Genomic DNA, 25,934 nt, shown 5'->3' on the forward strand with positions numbered 1-25,934 from the left:
TTACCAAGGTCTAACATGTATGCAAAACAGGTCAGAGACAAATTTGCTCGGTATTTTGTCGAAGAGGGTAAACTGCCATGGCAGGACAGAATGGCATAAGTAAAATAGACAATCGATATCTGAAGCAAACCATAGTTTTAAGTATTTGAATGTATATATCATTAAACCCCTCATTATTCTGTAAAATATCAACTTGACAGAGATATTCAGATAACAATGCAAAAATAAGTTTTATGTACATGCTTTTGAAGTTTCTTCAATAAGTTAATGACACTTTTCTGTTGTATTTGTAATCCTGCAAAGTGAAACAAGACCTTTCTACATTTATTTAATACTGTTATTCGTCTTGTACAATCGACATTTAGAATATACTTGTTTCAATGTTATATTATCAGATTATGCATCTTTTGAATAAAATAATTTATTTAAACTGTTTGCAGTTATTGTCCCACATAACGTCATTAGAGGTGTAGCCAAATTATTCTTAAACCCCTCACCCCCCCCCTCCCACTAGATCTCCGCAACCGACCTCCGCCAAAAATTCATGTTTGAGCTTACATGTTTTTTTTATATGTAAGACTATGTTCGAACATGAATTTTTTTGCGAGGGTCGATTGCGCAGATCTAGGGATAGACCTACCTAAATATGGTTCACTATAACAAAAACTATAGCAATGATTGTTGAAACATACAAACACAACAAATGAAGTTTTATTTTTCATTTTTTTTTTTTTCAAAATAAAATGTTAAAAAAATATTGTTTTTGCTATGAAATAGTGAAAGAATAGATATATAGCTATACCTAAACCTCAAGCTACCTGCTGATGCTTTGTAAGTTACTTGTTTTTAATATTCTTTCATTTCTATACCTCTAGCTTTTCTAAACACATTGTATTTGGTATAGTTAATCCAAAGACTATATAATGAAACAATTATCAAATTACTGTATTGCTCTAAATATAAAACTAGCACTTACCCAACTGCTTTTTCTCTTCAACTGTGCTTTCAGTTTTAGAAAAGATATCTACAACTTCCTCCCACGCAGATCTCTTTAAAACCCTGTTCTTGTAATCTGGACTTTCAAGATCCCACAATGCTCTTCTCTTTTTCAATTTCATCAATAAAACGATCGGTGTCAAATGGGTCTTGCTCCATCTCCATATTCACTCACCAATATCACTACTGGACTCGGCGTGTGTACGCTACAATACAAAAACAAGCAACTGAAGCCGCGCTAAAGTCGCGCGGTTGACGCGTATACTACGAGTCGCGCGACACAACTAGCGGCAGGTTCAGCGGCGCGGCACCATGTTGTATGCTGCCATAGTTATATGTTGTCTTTTAGTCGCGCGACGTGTCGCGCGGCACAAGTCGCGCGACACGTCGCGCTCATGTGAACAGGCCCTAACTCAAGACAAGGAATATAAATTGTTAAAACAGAAAATAAGGACATCAAGCACACAACATATTTACAGCAATATAATAAGTATGGAAGAACTAACTACAATACAAAACCTGTCAGTAATGTTTTATATGTATTTAGAATCTGAAAGTTCATTACAGTGTTACATGATCATATACTGAATTTACAACCAAAAGAACGTAATAAGTAGTGGCAACATATATTTCAAAATTCCATTTACCATGGAATTAAAATTATGAGCTGTGTAAGAGAATTGTAGAGCTTCTTGGAGTTTTAAAGTAAATTTTTTGTTATTTTGCTTCTTACCCAAAAAGGTCCCTTCAAAAAGTTTATGATATTATTGTATCTCAAATGGTGAAATGCTTAAAACTAATTATTCTACTTATTATTTTTTTAGCATTAAATAAACTTGACCAGATAAAATAAAGAAAGTATCTCTTGACAAAGATGATTTTTTTACTGTTGGGTTTTATTGGTATTTATCTCCACAAGTATTAATTTGATCAAATATTCAAATATTAAAATTATTATTTTCCAGGAGATTTAATAACAATGTTTTATAAAACAATGAGAAATGAATATCATTGAGATATGTTTAAACCAAAATTAATTTTAAGCACAATTTTACAACACTAGTTTTAAGAACCAAAAGCAACCTTTTACCTTTATGCTTTTGAAGGCAAATTATCAAAAGTTATTCCAAAGTATTGTTTGTCAATGAAATAAAAACGTTAACATAAATGATTGTTGCAAAGTATTAACTGACCAAATTCAGACAAACGTAAATTTCTTAACCAACAGATAACTACAGAAACTCAGTATCAAGCTGAATTATGATACTTCACCTGTCATTATTTTTGCTAATTAATTTAAATGAATTAAATTGAAAGAAATATGTATCCATCAAAGTACAATGTATTTATGTACAAGAATCGATGTCAAGTTATTTTGTAAAAGATCAATTTTTAAGAAAACTATAACACATACTACACATGTATATATGATTATATATATATATATATATATATTATATATATATATATATATATATAATAACATGGTTAACTTAGTAGGTAAGTCCTCAATTAAAACTGTTACTTATTATGACAAAATAAGATTCTTCCAACATGAAGTGGCCATCGGCAGATAGCAAAGGATGTTGTCGTGCTTTTCGTTCACTTTATGTAGGGACGTTCGGAGCACATCTATGGTCCGTATATGGATTAAAATTATTTTGTCAGATTTGTAGTCTACAAGGCACCAATACAGCTTACAATGTAAAAATAAATACGCAAAGTGAACAGTAATATAGATGAAAATTAATTAATACCTCATAAAATTATATTTGTTACACAATTACTTTTTTTAACAAAAAAAAGGATGAAAAATTCATTGTTTCAAGACCATAAGTTTCCATAAACTAAAACTCCTTTTATTTCATCATGAGACTGAACACAAATTGCACGTTTAGTCATTTTTACTACATGGCATGAATTTACACTTTGAAAATTTAGAGTTTCTCCCCCGCTCCATGTTTTTTGTTTCCAAAAATGGAAATTCTACGTAGTAAACTCCTAAATTTCTTCAACAGCTAAGGGTTTTGGTTTTATTGTTACTGTAAAAGAATTTATGAGATAGATAATTTGTTCCTTCCGAATCTAATTTAAAATAGCTGTAAACAATATAAAACTGATCAGAATTTTCTTGTTAATGTTAGTTTTAGTACGTAGCATCTGAGTACAGAATCTAATTACAGTACTGAATAAATCAGAAGTCTAAATTTTGACTCTTATTATAAGAAATCTTTTAAAAACAAGAAATTATAAACTTACAGGAATAAAATGAGTATACTAGTTTATATTACTTTAAATGACTCAAATTATTTGTAGCGTGAAAGTCTTTTTCAAATTCTAATAAATTTTTTGCTTACTTTACTTTGGATATATAATTTTTAATATAAAATAATATTTCATGGAATTACATTACAGGTATCAGTTCTGCAGGTAATTTTTTTGGATCCAAATTTTAACTGTTAACATTGAACTCTGCCAATATTTTAGTTACATCATTGTTTTTTTTATATCATGGATCTAACCCCTATTAACTTAATTACTTTTAGAGTGTTTACTATTTATGCCTAAATAAACATATAAATACAACAAATACTTTTTCAATGGCTCAAAATAACTTTTTTCCATAACAAATATGTTTAGCCATTTGCAATTATTAATATTATAATAATTGTAGATGCTTCGATCGTATGGGATTTTAATTATTAATTCATTTAAAAATGAAACATTTGTCCACAATTGTTTTTATTTTTGTGAGGCATTTCACTTTAAGTTTGTTGTCAGTTATGTGGGTCTGATTATCCCCACACCCCATTCCTCGAAATAAAATTCCTCACAAAAATAAAATTTTATAGACAATAAGCTTTATTTCTACATTCTTACAGAATTACCAATTGTGTCAAAACAAACGTATTTGTTACTAAGTAAGTAACTATTATTACTGAAATATTTGATTTTTAAATAATGAATAGTTATAATTAAGGTTGTTTTTGCATAGAATTGTAAGAAAATTTCTTAAAATCGGTTCATGAGAAAATAATTAAAATTACACAGTACCATATCAAATAGATCAGCATTTGAATCCTGGATTAGCTGGTAAGTTTTTATAAAATTCCAAGGAATTTTGTCCACTATTGCAAGCTAAATTTAAAAAATGTATTAAAAATATGTCATTTGATAATAACATAGTTTTATGTACAGTCTTTTTAGCTAATGCTGTTTATCTCATGCCAAAAGTTTGTTAAAGTTTAAGAATAATGTTGTTTTTTATTCCATAATGGTTACTAAGAAATCAAATATTCTAGATACCAAAAATGCAATACATTTAATATACTTTTGGGATTAGTAATAAATTAAAGGCATAGAACTCTTTTACACAAATGAGAACATATTTTTTCATTGTACATTGCTACAAAAATGAGTTGTAGGAACACTTGTAAATATAATGACAACAGTAAAAACTATGACTTTTACAACTATAGAACTTGAAATAGCTGCATTAAATATTTAAAGCAACAGTAAGACAAGTATATAATATTTGGCTTAATAACCTCAAACCATGGCAGCAACATTTGACCTTGTCTCATACTACGTGGCATCACAGTTGTTCAAATACGGAACTCGTAAACACAAACTCAGGTGGTATACAGTGGAATAACTTAAATACACGTAGGCTATAATGTATGCATCTGAGAGTTGCTATACAGATTTTGATGTGAAACTTCTGAATTACGTTTGAATAAATGTGAGATTACCATACAATACCGATGGCATTTTAGAAAGGACGATGTTGGTACCAGTGGTAATAACCGGCAGCTACAGGGTTAAGAGGCAGACGTAATCAATTTGTGTCCTTATTGCTTTGGCGATAGCTGTGCTGAGAAATAACAGTCTTAAATGTTATTGTGTCAGAAGTGCAATAAAAATTGTGTCACCTTCATATTGCTTAATTGGATATGACTGAAGCATTTTACAGAATGAAACCATGTTCCAGTTGCTAACGTCTTAGTAAAAATTTGTGTAGCACATGGGTTTTTAACTCTTTTAGTGCTAATAATGTTCTCTTGTTCAGACACAAAATTAATAAGATTTAAGTGAATTTTCCACATTTGCTGCAGGAGCAATTACTCATCAACTAAGGAACTGTAATTGTTTTTGTTATTTAGTTGTGAATGGCAAGAGGTTATTTTTTTAGTACAGTGGAATTTAAAATAAATCACACTTCAAGAAACAAGTAAAAAAGTTAGATTCACAAACTAAAACTACACAAGTGTTCTTAAAACAGAGGCTGACAAATAACTTTAATTTTATGGTGTATTGATATTAATGTTTAATTGCATGTTTAAAGGACTATCTTACTATATACTTCAAAGGATGTCTGGAAATATCTGATATTTTTACATTAGTAAAAAACTAGGATTACATCAAAATATTAGTGTCCTTCAAATTACTCTCCATTAGACATGATGCATTTATTAAACAATCCACTTCCACTTTGAGAAGCAAACTGCAATGTCCGTTTTCAGAATTACCATTAGCTCAACTGTTAGTCAGATTGACCCTTTTAACTGTTTAAAATCTGGTTTCTGCAAATGGAGATTTTGATTTCGGGAACAGATAGAGATCACGTTCAGTGGTCATAATTCCGTACAAATCTTACGTCACTCAAGCTAATGTTTCCTTTGATTTTCATTGAGCTAACTTGGAACAAATTTAACAACCTATTGTTTCAAACTCAAATTCTCAGAATTTCCACAACAATGATTTTTGGTATGTTCACATCTACAACTAATGCACTATTAAGCAATTTTTTTGAGCTATCCTCCATGCAAGCAACAGAACAAAGATAGAGCATGCTGAATCTGATAACAGTAGCTGCCTTAGATAAAGAGCAATCGTCTCGACGAATATCAGATACTTTCAGACAACCTTTAATAAACAGTATAGTATATAGAATAACTCAAAAAAATTGTAGCGAGGTGGAGGAAGTTATGCGTTGGAGGGTAGATGATGGCATACTGATTCTGAGAGATAAAAGACAAGGCACGCATTGCTAAATTCGTGGAAATCAAACAGGCACTGCAAATAGTATGGTGGGGGAGACTCCTATAAAACATGTGACTTGCCTTACTCGGTCAGTATAGCAATGGCCTGTGAAGTTGTAAATACAATATTCGGTTAACTACATTAACAGGCATTCTATTATAACATTCCATTATAATTTTGCTTAGTATGCTTTTAAGAATTATAGCTCAATGATTCCAAATTGTAAACGATAAACATAAACATATTATATTTCCCAGTTTAAAGCTTGAATGAACCATCCTATTTTAACATTAACCATAGTAAAGATTGTAAAGAGACCATAAGAAAAGTTCAAATTTTCCGTGTTCACTGACACAAGCTGCTAAAGATTTCAAATTAACACACGACATAAAAGCCTGCATTTGTCACTGGGCAAAGTAAATTTAATGTAAGTGTGTTTGTGATAATTTATTAATGTTTCCTCGGAATATTTTAATAATCCGAATGTATCGAGCAAACGAATATTTGGATTAACGTTGCCCGCCTATATAGCTAAATTAGACACAGAAAATCAATAATTAAACATACATTAGAGCTCAAAAGCTCTAAAAAAATACTGTAGTTCTATGAATTTTGAAACCTCCACAAAAATAGTCTGATGAAATTTAAGGCGGGGTTGTCATATCGCTGACGACTACCACTTGTTACCAATATGACGTGGCAACGTTCAGATACCGCTTACTTGATTTAAATGATGTCTGCAAAACAGATAAATGAAAACAAATGGTTATGTACGTATATTTGATTATGGTACAGCTATTGATGTTTGTTTATTGAAACAGATGTTTAGAAGGATTAATAATTTTCTATACATTAAAACCAGCAACAGTGTTGGGTGCAGGCTTTAGAGGGGGGATTCATACACATCAGTCTTCATCTGACTATTTTCGTGTAGGCTGCCTTAGTATAATAGCAATTAGCTTTTACTGATTTAACCTACGTTGGAAATATCACAAAAATATGCCAATTCGATAATGTTATATTAAAAATTAACAAACACTCTTGCACACAAAACACTGAACCATTCTTCGTTAACCATATGTTCTAGCAATAACCAGTCTAATCCAGAAAGACAAAGTTTCTAATTTTATTGAAACATTATATTACTTATGTTAGCTATAGAGCCATTAGCGTTAACAACAATGAAAATGGTTTAATTCACGGATTATTCCGTAAAATCCTATTTACCACAACACAATAATTAAATGTATGTCTGACAAAAAGCATTACTACATGACCAGAATGCTTCTTAACTTTACTTTGTTAAATCCATGGCAAGAATGATCCGTTTCTCCCATAATAACAAAGTTTTAAGAGTTTAAAATCATTGTTTAATCTGGTAAGAAGTGTATGCAGTTACTTACTTCACAAAGACATATTGATTGTCCATGTATAAAGGCACTGTGGGAACAATATAAACATACAAACTACATTAGGACACCCAAAAACATAGGTTACAATATGAATATTATACATTATTCAGCCATGTACTACAGCTTGATTATACTTGACAACTCACAGACAACTATTAAATGTTTATTAAGCTTACTAAATAATAAAATACATGTTTGTTTTCAAATAGAAACATATTTTTTAAAGTATTTCCTAAAAATCAATATATAATGTTATTTTTTTATGAAAGATTTACTAAAGGAACTATACAATAAATTCTCAAGTGCAATGTATCGTTCTGTACTACTTTATTGAAAGCAGACCATTTTGTTGTATATTCTTTAATAGGAAGACAATGGTGTTTGTGATTTATAGTTAATATTTATGAATTTATAGTTAATCTAGGAATAGCTAGAATTATATTTCTTTATTTATTTAAAAATTGATTGATTTAATTGTTTGAACTTCTTATAAAAACATTTTAGTAATCCTTTAGTAAATAAAAATCAGTCCAATGTTGGATTATATATTGCAATTATTTTAAATTATGAATACATTTCTGTTGGTTATACAATTAAATAAAAGCCACTGTGTGTGAATTTAAAAACTGTTAAAACAATTCACCAAGTTTAAACAACAATAAGTTTCAAAAGGGTAACTTTTTCATATTTTGAACTGGACTATTTGAACATGTTTAAAAGTTAACTAAAGAAGTTGTTAAAATATTGAGATTAAGTTTCAAATCTGGATAGTTCATGGAAAGGTATTTTCACTCATAAAATATATTTATTAAATTAATTCCACTTCACATCAAATTTTCTATGTTTAGTCTAAAAATATGTTTTTAGTTGTTGAACAACTTTACACAGAGCTTATATAGCACTAACACAGCCTGATGCTCTCAACTTGCTTACATGTTGAAATAATTAACAAACTAAAATGTATGGTGCAAAATAAAGCAAACTTAATTGAAATGCTTATTTAAACAACATAATTTAAAAGAATGCACAGAGATAATATTTTATGTAATTCATAAATTTCTATAGATACACATAATGCTTAGTTTTAAGTATAATAAATAATAAAAGATCATATTTACAACAAACCAGAAACCTTGAGCAAGCGATTTTAAATCACAGAGAGAAAACACAAGGATAAAATTGTAAAACACAACTCATAATGAATAAAAATATCAAACTTTTTCCGATATCTCTCCTAGCTTGTATATTTTAGTGTACAAAACAAGCTATGGCAGTTTAGACACCAACTATAAAATGGCTCAATCTGGAACAATCTTAAAGAAAGTTAAACACTTAAAATCTCATAATTATAAAACATTTTACCGTTATAAACAAGAGCTGTTATGCTTTTAGCTTTTATCAGTCAAGAAATGAAAGCTAAAAACGTATTCACCACTATCTAACTGAAATTACATGAAAACCTACAGAGATAATTAAGTTATTTTAATAAGAGCACAAAAATACAGTTAGATGATACTATGGTTCTGGGACACAGATATCTATAACTACTATAACTCCTGACAGATCAACAAATATCTTATACATTTTTACAACCGAATGACTGGTTTGTCTATAGAGGGTACTACAAGACACTGCCATGCACCATGGTAGATTGAGCATTGTTCCTTAGAGACTGAGGCTATATGTGGGAAGGCAGAGCAGGGGTACGATGGGCATTACATTGTGTTGTGCCGAGCTGACGCCGCCGCCGCGCCTTAGCATGGTCCACCAGGTGTACCGTCTGGTTGCTCATGCGCCACCGGTTCATGCTCTGCCACTGGAATCTATGAGTAAGGTGAAAGTTAGTGCAATACTGAAAGTAATTATATTGCCAGGTAGCAGATATATTAATGGTACAAATCAAAATTATAAGGTCTAAATTATTCAACAGACCACACTAGTGCATTGAAGTTCAACAGATCTTAGTTGAGCTGATAAAATATTACATAGTTTTAGAGTAAAACTGTGAAGTAATATATTTGAAATGCAAATTTACTTCAATTTTAAAAGGTTTTTTGAGTGACAGTGTGAGTGATGTGGTACCACAACCCATTACAGTTTGGTCATTTTTTTATAAGGGAACAATCTAAGACCCTTCAATCAGTCCCAAAAAAGGACCTTTGCGCTTCCCTTATATTTAACTCTAAAATCTGAGGCTTCTGCAAAACCCAATTAGATTGTGTTCTTCTCTTTTTTAATATCCTTTTGGCTTAAGAGATAAACCCCTAGGAATTGTCCCTGGTTTTGCAAATAGTAGGATAGTACAGCCATATGTAATCCACTGATTCGTATTAATATAAATAATAATATAAATTTTTCGGCCTCAAACATTTGACATTATTGGCGTATCAGAATCATGGCTTAAGCCGAGTGTTTTTTTCAGGTAAGGTGGCCCTCTCTGGCTATGTGCTGCTAAGAAATGACAGAATTCTTAAGATTGGTGGCGGTGTGTTGCGGTTTATGTCAGAGAGGGTCTGAGGTGTAGGCTTTTGTCCGCATCTCCCTCTGAATACTTGGCCAAGCCTGAGTTCATGTTTATTGAAATTGGTGTCCATCTGTGTTGGATGTCCTATTGATCGGTGTGTGCTATCGGCCTCCCAGAATAGGTCATCTGATAGACTTTGAAAATGCTCTCTTACTCCACTTGCCTGGCTACAGTCGAGTCTTGATCATGGGCGACTTTAACACAAACTTACAAAAAATACAGACAAGATTATAATACTAGGCAACTGATAACAATGTTCGACTCTACTAACATGACTATACTGCCACTAGGCCCGACACATCACACTGCCGAGTCAGCCACCCTTCTGGACCTTCTAGTTGTTACTGACCCCTCTGACGTGACGCATCTAGGGCAGCTTCCAATTCCAGCAGTTTCACGTCACGATCTTGTGTACTGTGTTATCAAGGTCAAAGTTCCAAAGCCAAAAGTAAAATTTATTAAATACAGAGATTTTAAAAATATGGACGAAGCCTCTTTTATGTATGATGTGTGTTCGACCCCATGGCAGAATCTACAGACATTGCAATCTGTCGATGACATGGTTGAAGGTTTTAACACCACCATTCTGGGGCTATACGATAAACATGCACCAGTTGTTACCAAAGGCATAACAAAGCGGCGTCCAGTGCCTTGGATCACGTGTGAAGTTCTTAGCTTGATGGCTCAACGTGATTCCCTGTATAGGAGAGCTCGTCGAGCTAGTGACCCCGTTTTAATAGTTCAATATCGACAAATTAGAAATAGAGTTAAACAACTTCTACTAAATTCCAGGTTGAGATACACGCGTAAACTGTTTGAAAAGAAACTCATCTAGCGATTTGTGGCGAAATGTTAGGAAACTTGGTTTGGGCAAAGACCGCGCTTCTCCTCTGATCCAATTACCCTTGAATGATCTTAATGACTGTTTTGTTTCATGTTGTCAGACTGTCAATACAAACCAAGTTACGGATTATGCTAAAGAACTTCTAAATATGCCTATCAATCGGCACGAATATGAAAAATTTACTTTCAAACCTGTAATACAATCAGACGTTTTGAAAGCCATTCACCGTATTGGCAGTAATGCTGAAGGGTCTGATGGCATAAAAATTCAATTAATAAAAAACATTCTTTTTGCAACCCTCCCAATAATCACATACATTTTCAACATGTCACTGAGACAGGGTATTTTCCCTTCACTTTGGAAGTCTGCTATTGTCCGCCCATTGAACAAGACCTCAGTTCCAACATTTTGCCAAGACTTCATTCAGACCAATTAATATTCTGCCTGCTCTATCCAAAGGCCTTGAAAAAATTGTGCACTGCCAGATTACTGATTATTTAACACGAAATAACATTCTAAATCATTTACAATCCGGATTTCGAACAAGACATAGTACTGAAACTGGTTTACTGAAAGTCACTGACGATATATACGATTCACAATGGACCAAAAACTAAGCACAATACTGACTCTCTTCAAAGTTTTTCTCAAAGGCTTTTGATTGTGTAAACTACAGACTACTATTGGCTAAATATAATTGGTTTTTCAGAAAATGTCCTGCAATGGCTGAGGTCTTATCTGTCTGGCAGAAGGCAGTGTGTACAAGTAGGTGACATAACATCCGACTGGCTGAGTGTTGAGTCCAGATATATCTCCATGTTAACATACACCAAATCGATGATGGCATTACCACGATCAACTCTGACATAAAAAATGTACTGGACTGGACTAGTAAACACGGACGTAAACTAAACCATGACAAAACTAAACCAATTGTGATATCTCATTACCGCTCTCGATCTTTGATCGATTTTACATCTATACGTAACGTTACTGTGAATGGAATGGAGTTTTGAATCTACTTTTTAGAGTTTGTGGTTTTGAATCTACTAACAGATTAGATAAACAGGTGACAGTTTATTTATAATTTTATATTTACAGTCAGTGAATTGACATTATACAGTGTATTAAAATGTTTGCTTCAAATATAAAGACCAAACTGGGATATACAGTTTGAAATTTAATAAACCACTTTAAGATTTAAATTAATATATATGCCATTTACTATTATAGGAGGTGAAAGCACATGTTATTTTTAGTGGAAGTGTACCTGTGATTTTGATAGGTTTGAGTGAACTCACGGCTTCAAAAGTTATTGGAGCACTCAACACATGAACTGGGTCTGTTATTTATAAAGATTTGTTAGAGACTTACAGAAAATTTATCAACTGAATGTTAATATTGACAGGAAGTTGTACACTGCATTTGACTCCTGTAGTACAGTAACAGACAGTCATTCTCAATCAAGCAGAAGTTAACCTGAAAAACCAATTGCCACATCAAACCTGTAGTAACAGGTCAAGGTCAAGTCAGCTGTTGGCCACCTGACTTTATCTCTACTCTCTGTGTCTTCTGCTCTGACAGTGTCTGCTTTGTTTACATTGTTTTGTTTACATTTGAACTTTTCAGGCACATATTGACTTTCATTGGAAATTAATATACTGATTAAAACTAGACACACATTGCATGTTCTAAAGGCTGATTATTTGTAATTTGTGTACTTAATTAATTGGTTGCCTGTTTATTATTTATGAATTAAGTCATTGTAAAATTGGTAATCAGTTGTGGAAATTGTTACAAATAATACTATGGCCAAATATCCTTGTGGAATATGCGAGAACAATGTAAGGTCAGCTGGAATTTTATGTACAGGATCTTGCCATAAATGGGTCCATTTTAAATGTGCTGAGCTAACTCTACCTGATATAAAGATTATGGAAAAGGAAGACTTGTTGGGACAGTGGACATGTTCAAGATGTAATTTGAACTCTACTGAAGGCAGAAATATACTATCTTCTGAAAATAGCCAAGAAAACTTTGAACAGTTAAATGGTTCCTCACTAGCCGAAGAGATAAATAAGTCAATTTTACAGGAGAATGAAGAATTAAAACAAGAACTCCATCAAGAAAAAAATAAAACTTCTATTTATGTACTAGAACTTGAAGACAAGTTAAAAGATTATGAAGAGAACATTGAATCAATGAAAAATCTGTTTCATGAGAAAGAAAAGCAACTATTAAATGAAATAAAATCTTTGGAGCAGAAACTAAAAAGCGAAAAAGAAGCAAATGAAAACTTTATTATATATGCTGAAGAGGAGGCCAGGGGCAATTTAAAGGAGGGCTGTTTTCAGTCTGGGAATTGTAGACGTTGTGTGATCTATAAGGAAGAAAACAACAAAAATGCTTGACACAATACGCACCCTAGAGAGTATAATTAAAACCCTACAAGAAAAAAGTTCAAGTCAACAAAAACAGCAGAATCCTTCAAGTCCGAAAAAATTTGCCTGCTTTAATTGCTTTCCCCCTCTTACCTATAATAAACAATCAAAAACCACCTTCTGTTGATACTGAATGGCAGGAAGTTTACACAATCTCTGGTCGGAGGCAACAGCGAGCATTTAAAGCAATTCAGGCATTGTCAAGTCCAGATTTCACTTCAAAAAAATTCCTTTGAAGTGCTCCAAAGTGATTTCGAAGGTGACAAGTCTGATGTAAGTGATTGTATCATCATACCTAACACTGTCAATACTTCAAACGTAGGTTCACAAACTCACACCTGGAGAAAAACCCATAGAAAAGACTCGTCTGCTCAAAAAGGGGAAAGATGCCACATTAATACAAGAAGAAGTAGCCAAACAAAACAAAAACTGCTATTATGTGCTGACAGCCATGGCCGTGATTTAACATTTCACCTAAATAAACACTCTAAATCGTTGGATGCTGTTGGTTTTGTTAGGCCTGGTGGTTTGGCTGAGCAGATTTTGAATTTTGATAACATTGATGGTGAAGAACTGGGTCCTAATGATGTGCTTGCCATTGCATGTGGATCTAATGACGTTTTCCGCAATGAAGCTCAAAGGGCAATCGATGCAATTAGTGAAACATTGGACAAATACAGCGGTTTTAGAATAGTTTTAGTAGATTTGCCCACTAGGCATGACTTAAAAAATTGGTCATGTGTTAATAAAGAGATTAGAAAATTCAATAAAAACCTAGAAACTATTAGTCAAGAGTTTCCTAATGTTTCTCTGGTTAGGGCTAGTGGAGCAGATAGATATTTACATACTCGCCACGGCATGCACTTAAATGCAAGAGGCAAGTACTGGCTTGCTAAACTAATTTGTGAGGCACTGGAGGAGACCAAGGAGATAGAAGTGTCTAAGATCTATGGTACAGTCGGCATCCGGGGGACTGTTTTCACAGTTGCCTTCATCACAGGAAGCATGTTCTAACAACACTGGTGAGAGAGCACCACAGGATATGACTAACTCCAACGCTGATGGTGATACGTGTGCTACAGCCTTCACTTCGACTTCTGAGCTTCTCATAGATGGGGTAATGGAAGAGCGGGCCTCTTTGGAAAACTGTCCACTATCAGATCTGGCTGCACCACCATAGAGACGAGCCTCTATTCAAATAGTGTTAAATTTTGTAGAGGTGATTTAGATCTTGGTTTCCAGAGGTCTGGTAAGGATATGTGGGTGAATGTGCTACATCTTAATGTTCAATCCATAAGAAATAAAGTAAACGAATTAGCAGTGGTCTTGGATGAAGCCACTTGTGATGTTGTTCTAATTAATGAACATTGGCTCCTTGAGGATGAAGTAAAGTTATATGTGCCCAGTGGTTTCCAATTAGCTTCAGCGTATTGTAGAAGCGAGCCCTATGGAGGGGCCTCTATTTTAATTAAAGATTATATTAAATTTGAAATAATTGACGTCTCACATCTAACCTGCCCCAGACTTCTGGAAGCTGCTTGTATATATGTAAATACTTTTAATGTAATATTTATCTCCTTGTATAGAACACCAGATAGTAATAGTAACATATTTTTTACTTATCTTGAATATTTACTACATTTTATTTGTAATAGGAAACCCAAGAGTAAGATTGTTCTGGGAGCAGATTTTAATATAGATTTTTCAAAAGTTAATGATGTTAATACAGTTATGCTCATTAACTTACTTAAATCTTTTAATTTATATCATGTCAATGACACTCCAACTAGGTATAATAATATTATTGATAATATTGTTACAAATCTAGATAAAAACTGTTTTAGGTGCTGTCTGTGGAATTACCAGATTTCGGACCATGAGATGATTCTGTTTAATTTCTGTGTCCCATCTGTAACCCCTATGGTGAAACAGATCTCCTTTCGAAGAGTAAAGGAAAATAATGTAAACTCATTTGCTGAACAATTATCTCAGTTTGATTGGTATAGTCTGTTTGAAATTACAGACACTAATGCTGCTTTTGAATACTTTATAAATAATCTTATGTGTTTATACAATTACTTTTGTCCAATGATTCAAAAGTCTGTTAATTTACAAAATAAAAAGAAAACTGGTAACTCCAAATGGTTTGATGAGTCTCTCCATAACATGAGAAATATTGTTAATACCTTGGGGGATATGTTGAAAATACCAGCTTATAGGGACAATGTAGCTTTAAGGAACTGCTATAACTTGCAAAAGAAAATGTACAGAGAAAGAATTAAAGAAGCCAAAATAAGGTGTAATGATACATTTATCAATGAAGCCAATAATAAGTGCTTAGCTGCCTGGAAGGTTATAAAATTGGAAGCAGGAAATCATTTTAGTACTGATGATAATCTGCCACAGATAGCTCCAGATAAATTTAACGACCACTACATTAATATTGGTAAGGAAATACTTAGTAAGTATCAGACCAACAATAATAATAGTTTAAGACACAGTGTTTACCTTGCTAATGCTAAAAGTTCACAGGTCAGTTTTATTTTTAAAGAAATAGACGAGAAACAAATATGTGCCATAGTTAAATCTTTAAAGCCATCTAAGTGTGAGGATATATATGGCTTATCCAATAAAATAGTGAAATTCATTGCTCCTCTTATAATCAAGCCCTTGACTTATGTAATTAATCTTAGTTTGTCTTCCTCACGTTTTCCAAATTGTTTTAAAACTTTCAAAAAGTATCCCCTTGTTTAAAAAGGGCGATAGATCCTGTGTAGATAATTATAGAACAATAACGATTGTTTCGGTTTTTTCTAAAATATTAGAGACTTGTGTTAAAAATCAGCTCATGGATTTCCTAGATGTAAATCAAATCTTATCAAATAGCCAATTTGGGTTTAGGCCGGGCTACTCAACAGTTAAGGCATTAGACAATGTTGTGTCTCAGATATTGACAAGTTTTGAGGATCATGAGTACTTGGGATTGACCCTGTTGGACCTCAGCAAGGCTTTCGACAGTATCTCTCATGATATTTTATTAAATAAATTGCAGTATTATGGAATATGTAATGATACCTTACAGTTCTTCAGAACTTATTTGTGTGGTAGACTACATATGGTCAGTGTTGGTGGTCAAGATTCGTCTGTAAAAGAAGTCCTTGCTGGGGTCCCTCAGGGCTCTGTCCTTGGCCCCCTCTTATTTATTTTGTATGTCAATGACTTACCAATCAATTTGAACTGTAATACCGTATTGTACGCGGATGATACATCTATAATAGTAAAGGGCAACTGTGTACATGATGTTCTTAGTAACACTAATAGAGTAATCAATACAGCTTCTATGTGGTTTGAGTCTAATCTCTTAAAAATGAATGATAATAAAACTGAAAACATACTATTCTCTCTAAGAAGTATTGAAATGCAAGACTCTATATTGAAACCGGTGAAGCTCTTAGGGATAACTTTAGATTCTAAGCTTATCTGGCATGAGCATACAAATAATGTAATTTCAAAGTTGTCAAGAGTTTGTTTTTTACTACGTAAACTAAAGAGCTGTGTTAGTAATAAGTTACTTAAAATTGCTTACTTTAGTTTTTTTTCATTCTCATTTGTTGTATGCTAACATTTTATGGGGTAATAGTGTAGGTGCAGAAAGAGTTTTCCTGTGGCAGAAAAGAGCTATAAGAATTATGTTTTGTCTAGGTTATAGGGATAGCTGTAAATCATATTTTATTAACAATAATATAATGACTCTTCCATGCATTTTTATTTTTCAAAATTTAATTCATGTACGAGAAAACGTAGAAGATTTTACAAGTTTTAACAATATACATAATTATCACACACGACATGCTAATGACTTAGTTTTGCCTACAATGAGATTAACCAAATACAGCAAGAGTCAAATATTTGCAAATCAAGCTCTTTAACAAGCTTCCCGAAATGTTGAGGGTGTTAGATTTACAAACTTTTAAATCAAAAATTTCCAAATGGCTCATCACTCAGGCCTTCTATTCTGTAAACGAGTTTCTGAATTCAGAGGTAGCTATTAATGCTTAGCGTTTATCCCATCATATGAAATGTCCATACTTTTGTAGGCCAGTATATTTTACTGTGTTGTTTTTTTGTTTTTTAACTGTACATTATTGTAATATGTATTGTTTTTATGACTGACTTTGTCAATTCTGTAAAGAAAAATGGCAATAAAAATGATTCTGATTCTGAACTGTACTACCTTATTACGATAAAGTTAGGAACTTAGGGCTGACAATAAACTGTACTCTTAGCTGGACTGATGCAGTGACAGAGACCTGTAAGAAAGTTTTTGCATCAATGCATTCACTGAAAAAACTGCAGAGGTTTTTGCCTCTTCACATAAAACTGTTGTTGGTTAAAATACTCATAATGCAGTGTGATGAACGACATGACTGTGGCTTCGGGTGAAAAACTCCAGAGAACCCAAAATTATTGTATGAGATATGCATTTGATCTCAGGAGAGATGAGCATATAACACCCTATTATATTAATTCAAAGATTTTGAAGTTGAATGACCTCAGATCAATAAAAATCTTAACATTGGTCCATTCAATTTTAAATTCTGGCTTTCCAAATTATTTCTTAAACGATTTCCAATTCGTCTCTCAAAGTGGTGTGGATAGAATTTGCTCTGGTTCGTCTGTGCTCTGCATGCCGTTGCACAGAACTACTGTATATGACAAGTCTTTTGTAGTAACGGCATGTCGTCTGTGGAATTCCCTTCCTCGTATTATAACATCCTTGGAGAGTTGTCCTCGGTTCGTGGCGTCGCTGAGAGAGCACTATCTGGGGTGGATGGTTGGGACGGGGTCGGCATAGGTCTCTTCGCTGTGGTTGCACTGGCATGAGTAGAGAGTGTGAGATGTGTGAGTTGTTTCTTATATTCATTATATACAAGTACATGTTATTATTTTGCGTGTGAGTATGTGATTATATGTTTATATACCTTTTTATCGTTATACATTTCTTATTTTATATTCTTAAATAAAGTTGTACTTTTTGTTCATATTGAAAATGTTTACAATACAATATTTAGTTTTATTTTTATTTAAAAATAAAAATATTTTGTTCTAGTTTGTATATGAGGTTAAATGTAAGAAAGGCCCTAATTTTGCCTCAAATAAAGAAATATTTCATTTCATTTCGTATGTCTCAACAAGATCTGCATTCATCAGTTTGGGTTAAGCAATCATTCATTAGATATTTCCGAGGACAGCTATGCCCTATTAGAGTACTTGCTCAGATCTAAGAGAGTAGTCCAACCGTAAGCATATGAAGAGATAAACATTTCTGATGTTCTGAGTACTGAGACCTTCTCTATGTCTCGAATCAGATCCTCTTTTCTCAGGCATTTAAAAGAGCCTTACTGTAGGAGATGGCTAATCCACAGCCTGGTTTGGACCCTACCAAAAGGCTTTCAGAGCCGATCTTGCCCAGAGTGTCTCCTGTTTCATTCCCTAAAATGCTTTGATAACCCGGCACCCAACCCAGGACAAACTTTATTCCTCTTTGCTAGTTCCATCAGAACATTCTTGCACTCCCATAGCACCTCTGAGTCAAAAAGCAGAGACGTAAAGCACTATTAGAGTTTCATGACTGTCTGATATAGTATTAAAATAATCTGCACCTTTAGGTTTACCCTATGTGAGCCTTCTTTGTTATTTCTTCAATTGCCATGACTTCTGCTTGGAGCACCATGGCACATTTTCCTAAGGCCACTGCCAATCTGGCATCTGGCCCGTATACATCAAACTCTGCCCCTGAGTCCAGGAATAAACCATTACTACAAAACTACAGAACACCTTTGGTACAAATCTTCATTGCACTTAATGTGACTGCCTCTATAATCTCCTGTCCCAATAGAGTGTATCCTAGTAATGGTTCAAGTGCCACAGTTGGACAGCAGCTCATTGATCCAGTAATACTAACACTTGCTAGCTTCTGAAGACACTGTAGCCTCTTCCCTGATGTGTTTTTTCTATTTTCCACCACACAAAACCTTTATATGTAACCATTTGTTTTGTTATAGCTTCCAGATCCAAAATATCATTTTCAAATTTAGTCCCAATTTATATCCAAAGAGTTTTTTACAACCACCAAGAGCTATTGTTGCTTTGGATATAATATTTTCCATTTGTGGATTCCATGTTAGCTTATTGAATATAATAAGTCCTAGATTCTTAGCCATGTTGGAATATATTATTCTAGGACCTTACAGAACAGGTGCTTGGGAGTGCCGATGGCCGAGCGGTCTGAGTCGTTGGACTTTGAGTCTGAGTTAGAGATAGCGTTGGTTCAAATCCTGTCTGTGACCGTTGCACTTTTTATCAGTACCATCGACCTTGTACTGTATCAACTCTCCCCTTTATTCTCTTTGGTCATCGCACAGGCTAGTGGCCCATGAGGACGGACAGAGTAAGACTTAAAAGGGAATCGGCTTCTCCTTCAAAATAAAAAAAAGGTTGAGGTAACTGAAGTTTCCTTTTTCTGGTGAAGATTTGTTATATACTTATGTTAGATGGGTTAATTCACAGACTCTCAAAATGACACCAGTTGCTTTTAAGGCTCATCTGGAAAGTAAGGTTCATTCATGGTAACTATTCCAGCGATGGGCGAACATCGCAATGAGCCAACTCCTAGCATGCTTCGATACGAAATTATGCCATTTGCAGTGAAATCAATGTAGAGTGCTGTTTTCTGTGCGAATTTAATGTTTTGAAAACAATTGATCAACCTGCCAACTGCGAAATACGATCAGTTATCCGGTTTTTTACAGCAAGGGTTGTTCCAGCCGCTGATATTCATTGAAAGGTAAGTTAAGTGTATACCCCTAATATTATGAATAACAGCAAAGTGCGGAAATGGGTGTGAGCTTTCAAGGATGGACAGGAAAATATCCATGATGGACAACAATCATGCCGGCCATCAGTGATCATGGAAGATTTGTTATGTATCATTGATGAAAAGATTTGTGAAGATCAGAGATTTAACATTTAATGATTATCATTGGAATTTCCGACCGTAAGTAAAACAACATTGCACTAAATTATCTCTGAAAATTTGAAACTTCGCAGATTGTGCTCACTTTGGCTACTTACTAAGAAACAGAAAATGAGAAGAATGGATTGTTCTCTTGAGATTTTGGTCCTACATCAAGAACAATAAATGCAACCACTTATTGCGATACTCTGCCTAATCTTTGACGTGCAATACAGAATAAACGATGTGTCCTATTGACATCTAGAGTCCTCTAGTTTCATGACAATGCCAGACACCACTCTACTATCTAAACCCAAAATCTCATCAGATCGATTGGTTGTGAACAGATAGACCCCTTCTCCCTTCCCCCTGTACAGCCCGAACATGGTGTAAGTGACTTTCACTTGTTTCGTTACCTAAAAAAGTTTTCCTTCTAAAGCGGTAAGTGCTTCAACACTTATGATAAGGTGAAAAAAGCAGTTAAAGATTGATTATTCTCCTGCAGATCAGTGGCGTTATAATGAACCTACTACTTCTGGATTGCTACAATGTTTGAAACAGCTGATGGAGCACCTCCTTCTCATAGACATATAACTGTTTATGAAAGAGCAGGTGTTTTATAAAAGATAGATTATTTAGTAAGAGTAAGCATTATGATCCTTTGTGATACGCTATTATTTGGCCATGTGGTGAAAATGGTTGGCACATAGATATGGGAATTCAAGGTGTGTCAAACTAAAATATGAAAGACTTTTACTATGTGAGAATATGTTTTCTATTGAATTGCAGTATTGAGAAAATAGTCCTGCAGGTGACTTTTTCTACAGTCCAGTAATAAATGCTGGAAAACTTACTCGGCAACTTTTTGTGGACTATTACTGCCCTACTGAAGGAGATAGACTGAAGTACAGGGAACAAACTAAATTGCGTATAGAAACACACATTGCGTATAGGCTTAACGGATGCTTTACATGTGAGGACTGAGCATGAAAAATTGAGAGTAGGTAGGATTGTAGTTCTGCCTTCATCTTTTATTGTGAGTCCAAGAAATATGATACAGAATTACCAAGATGCTATGGCATTAGTGAGAAAGTTTGGAAAGCCACACATCTTCATAACATTTACTTGAAATCTTAAATGGTCTGAAATAACTGATAGTATTCATTCTTGGGAGACACCAAATAATAGGCCAGACATTGTGGTATGAATTTTTCATGCTAAAGATGTGAGGAAGAATTGATACGACTAATTTGTAAAGTAGAAATCTTTGGAAAATTAAAAGTGTTTTTGTACACTGCGGAATTTCAAAAATGTGGACTGCTCCACATTCACCTGCTTTTAACATTGGAAGATAATTTTAAGTTTAGAAGACATTGACAAAGTTGTATTTGCTGAAATTCCCAACCCTTCAAATAAAGAACTCTATGAATTAGTAAAAGCTCATATAGTACATGGACGCTGTGGTCATCTCAATCCTTCCCGTGTTTGCATACAAGAAGGGAATTGTATGAAAGATTTAAAAAAAAGTACACAGCCAATTCAAATTACCACTAAATTTAGATGAACATTCTGTATCCAGTTTAAAAGTGAATAGTAAAGAAGCCACCTTAATTCGTTCTGCAAAGTTGATCATCTGGGATGTGGCACAAAATGCCCGCAAACATGCTTTAATGTTTATTAATCGACTATTGAAAGATATAATGGATAATGATGTACCATTTTGTGGGAAAATCATCATCTTAGGAGGAGATTTCCGGCAAGTATTGCCAGTTGTACCTCAAGCATTTAGAGTTGCTACTATACAGAAAAAACTCAATTAAATTTTAAACTCTATGGTCTCTTTTCAAAGTTCTTAAACTTACCAAAAATATGAGGGTTAACGCCGATGAATGTGAATTTGCTAATTTCCTGCTCAAAATCAGTAATGGTCAATATCCTTCCAATGATGACGGTTTAGTGGGGTTGCCTTTGTCCTTGATTTCAGACTCAGCGATTGTCAGTGACATATATGGTCAAAATTCATCATTCTCTCTTGATGCTTCCTACATTTCAAGCAATGCAATTCTGGCACCTAAGAATGAGCACTGCAATGAGATCAATAAACGGGTTTCAGACCTCCTTCCAGGTTCATCCAGAACTTACATAATTGTAAATACTTATTATACGGACAAAACAATTGACCAAGTCATAGTTTACTTTACTGAACCAATGTTCAGTCATGGTCAGTTGTATGTGGCCCTATCGCATGAGAAATCGATCAAAAACGTTACGGTAGAAATTAAACCTCAAGGTCAGCTCACATCCAATGTCGTTTGGAAAGAAGTATTGTGAAACTAGATAATCTGTTTTGTTAACGAGGTTGGAAGTACATGTCAACTAATTAAAATGTTGTATGATATATGATTTTTCATGCGGCATTAAAAATATGAGAACGGATTTCTTGACTAAGTATGTTATCCCTTATATACTATTTTCTCCTTTAACAATTACGATAGCGCCCCCCATACCCCACTAATTACAATATTGAGTAACGCTGCGGAGCAACACGGGTCTACTAGTCTTTATTAAATTTTCTACCATTTGAGCTAACTTTTCCAGTTTCATTGGAATTTTTTGATAGGGATCAATCACTAATGACTTTTCTGCAAGGGAATATCTGTATGTCCTCCAGTTAGTATATTTAACCTTGCTGAGACATAAATAATTTATACCTTAGACTGCATGCAATCAAATAATTCAATCTGCAATGAGTCCACATGTTTCAAGTGTGATCTTTTTCGTATTCGGTAACAGTCTTTGGTTTTAATTGAACAGTTCATTATAATGAGTAGGCCAATATTCTGAGTGGTCCCAATTATGTAAACTATATTGACTATTGCGAATAGCCTTTATAAGGATCAATAATAGAAAAACTGGATTGGCGAATAGGCCAGCACTAAATGATAGCCAAAATATTTTGAAAGGTTGATCCACACACTGTATAAACAATATATTTGTTTTGGAAGTTAATATGTGTCAGACAATCATAGTAAATTTTTATCAACTTCTCTGTATGCCCATTAATGAGCCAATGTCCCTCCTCTTTTTGATCGTTCTATTGCATAATATATCAGTAACTTAAACAGAATTAACAACCAGAGGGCATACTTGTCTAAAGAGGAAAAAGACCTAAGTAGGCCACATATAATTTCCTTTGTTTTGTAAAAATTTAAGTTATTGTTTGAGTACTTTTAGAACAGCATATACAAAGTCTTCAATTTTCCAGAATTAACCCTATTTTCCATAAACAGGTTTATGCATGTGCATTACCAGTTAAAAATCATTCCTCATAACCACTATTTAAAAAAAATAATTTTCTTCTAAATCTTCTCAGTAATTATTGAATTTATAAATCATGATTGTGGCTCATCTTATAACCCAGGCAAGCAACATGCCACAATCTGCTGTCGAAAGGAATAATTTTGTCAAATGGCATTTTGTATTGATTAGTTATATGCTAAAGTATATATGACCTATTATAAAATAATATATGTTCCCATCTAAAATTTATATTAGGATTTAATCAAGTGGTATCAGCAATTTCAATTAGAGCAAATACTCCAGAGAGGAAAACATAGAAGCAAAAGCTGGTTTCAAAATATTGCATTGATTTCAAATAACATACACATAGTGCAATGGCAATGAATGCCATATTTATTCCAAGTGTGACCTGGTTGTATATTGTTATCTTCTTATCATTCTGCGAAAACAACAGTGATGTTTAACTTTAGTTTAACTTGAGCTGGTGAGTTATTTGTTTTTTGCATACCTTTGTATGTATTAAAAGTCATATACTATAATGTTACTAATTTAATAAATAACAAACCAATGGTATGTTTATTATATAAATATCACATATCTTAAGATTTACAAATATTTATTTTAACAATTTTTTAACTTGTAAAACTCACGTATCAACAGGAGATTTTTTTTAGGATAGGTTGAGAAGAATACTTAACTTCCTATTAACATAAATATAGAGATATTAAAAGAGAGATTTGGTTTTTGTTCTTTTCTGTCAAACTCCGTGTTAAAACATAGCTTTACCCCCTCTTTAATCATTAAACTCTGTTACATAAGCCTTAATCTTATATAGTAAAATTTAACTAGAATTTTTTTTAAATTTGAGACATAACACTTAGCTCCATTTTTTACAAAAATGTACAGTATATTTCTATGAATACTATGACCTTCCTGTAAACTGCATTCATTAGTCTGGCTTGTTATACGTATATATATATATATATATATATATATATTAGTGAACCGGAGGGAGTTCTAAGCATTATGATGGGAACACACTTTCCGGACTGTATCGTATATATGACAAGGATCAATCACTCAGCTGTAGAAAGACTTACGAGGCTTGCCACTCACTCACAATGGAGTTTGGCGTGTCGTTGTGATAACCTTCAGAAAGGAAGGAGTGGGGAATTAACCCTTTTAGTCCATATAAAGCTCCTGGGGGAGACATAGTGAGACCGGTTGGCTTGCAGCGGGGGTTGGATATTCTCCTTCCTCAGCTGTGCAGATTGTTCAGGACCTCTGTGGCCCTCAGGTTCATTCTACTGTACTGGAGGGTATCCAGAGTAGTATTTATACTGAAGCAGGGGAGGAATAGACTGGATCGACCTAAGTCCTTTAGGCCAACATGTCTGTCCTCCTTTCTTCTCAAAACCATAAAGAAAATGGTTGCTAAGTTGTTTGGGAGGGATCTCTCTTGGAGCCACCTCTTCATCCAAATCAGCATGCCTAAACTCCAGGAAGATCATGCGACTCAGCACTCCATCAACTAGTATGCAAGAATGAGAAGATGCTGACAGCAAAAGAAGTAGCCATAGGTGTCTTTCTGAACATCGAAGGAGCTTTAGACAATATAGGCATTCAGGCGATTGTCATTGTGGTCTCAGAACCTGGTATTGATGGTCAAATAACTGGATAAGCCTTAATCACAGACAGGGTGGTTACTACCACTTTTATGGGAGTAAGTGTCAGTACAAGGACTATGAGGGGCTTTCCCTAGGGTGGCGTCCTTTCTCCTCTCCTGTGAAACCTAGCTGAGAATGACCTACTCGTGTCTTTGCACAGGAGTACGCAGATAACATTGTGATTCTTGTGAGTCACAAGTCACGGAACTGACCAATGCTGCTTTGAAAATGGTGGAGAACTGGTGTGTGATTGGATGGGCCTTAGTGTCAACACCATTGAGGCTTCTTTGTTTGCATTTACTAGGAGGCGTCAGTTGGAGGGTATTGGTCCATTCTTACTGAGAGGCCCTTCCATTGAGTTAAAGTTCGAGGTTAAGTACCTGAGCCTGATCTTTGATAGGGTCCTAAACTTGGGACTCCATCTGGAAAGGATTATTGCCAGAGGGAATTAATCTTTAATGCAATGCAGACATGTGATAGGTCAGTTATGGGAACTCAGGCCGAGGCTTTTGTAATGGCTTTATGACTCCGTGGTCACACCTGCACTAATGTTTGGAGCTGTTGCCTGGTGGCCAAAAATGGAGGCCAAGATGGCTGTAGCTGGTTTGGCTGGCATCCAAAGGATTGCCTTGACTATTACCTCAACCTTGCCCCCTTGGATATTGCCATTCACGCTATGGCCAGGAGGAATG

General features: G+C 34.0%; 1 protein-coding gene across 1 annotated transcript in view; it reads right to left on the reverse strand.

The window, feature by feature from the left end:
* Positions 1–8,236: 8,236 nt before the first annotated feature.
* LOC124371114 (E3 ubiquitin-protein ligase MARCHF3-like) overlaps positions 8,237–25,934 on the reverse strand; it is a 29,211-nt gene continuing 11,513 nt past the window's right edge. The window contains 1 exon segment of the mRNA XM_046829428.1: positions 8,237–9,274. Within this exon segment, the coding sequence (XP_046685384.1) occupies positions 9,130–9,274 (145 nt within the window). The 3' untranslated portion in view covers positions 8,237–9,129.

Source organism: Homalodisca vitripennis, unplaced genomic scaffold (assembly GCF_021130785.1).
Source record: "Homalodisca vitripennis isolate AUS2020 unplaced genomic scaffold, UT_GWSS_2.1 ScUCBcl_949;HRSCAF=3940, whole genome shotgun sequence".
NCBI classification, from domain to species: domain Eukaryota; kingdom Metazoa; phylum Arthropoda; class Insecta; order Hemiptera; family Cicadellidae; genus Homalodisca; species Homalodisca vitripennis.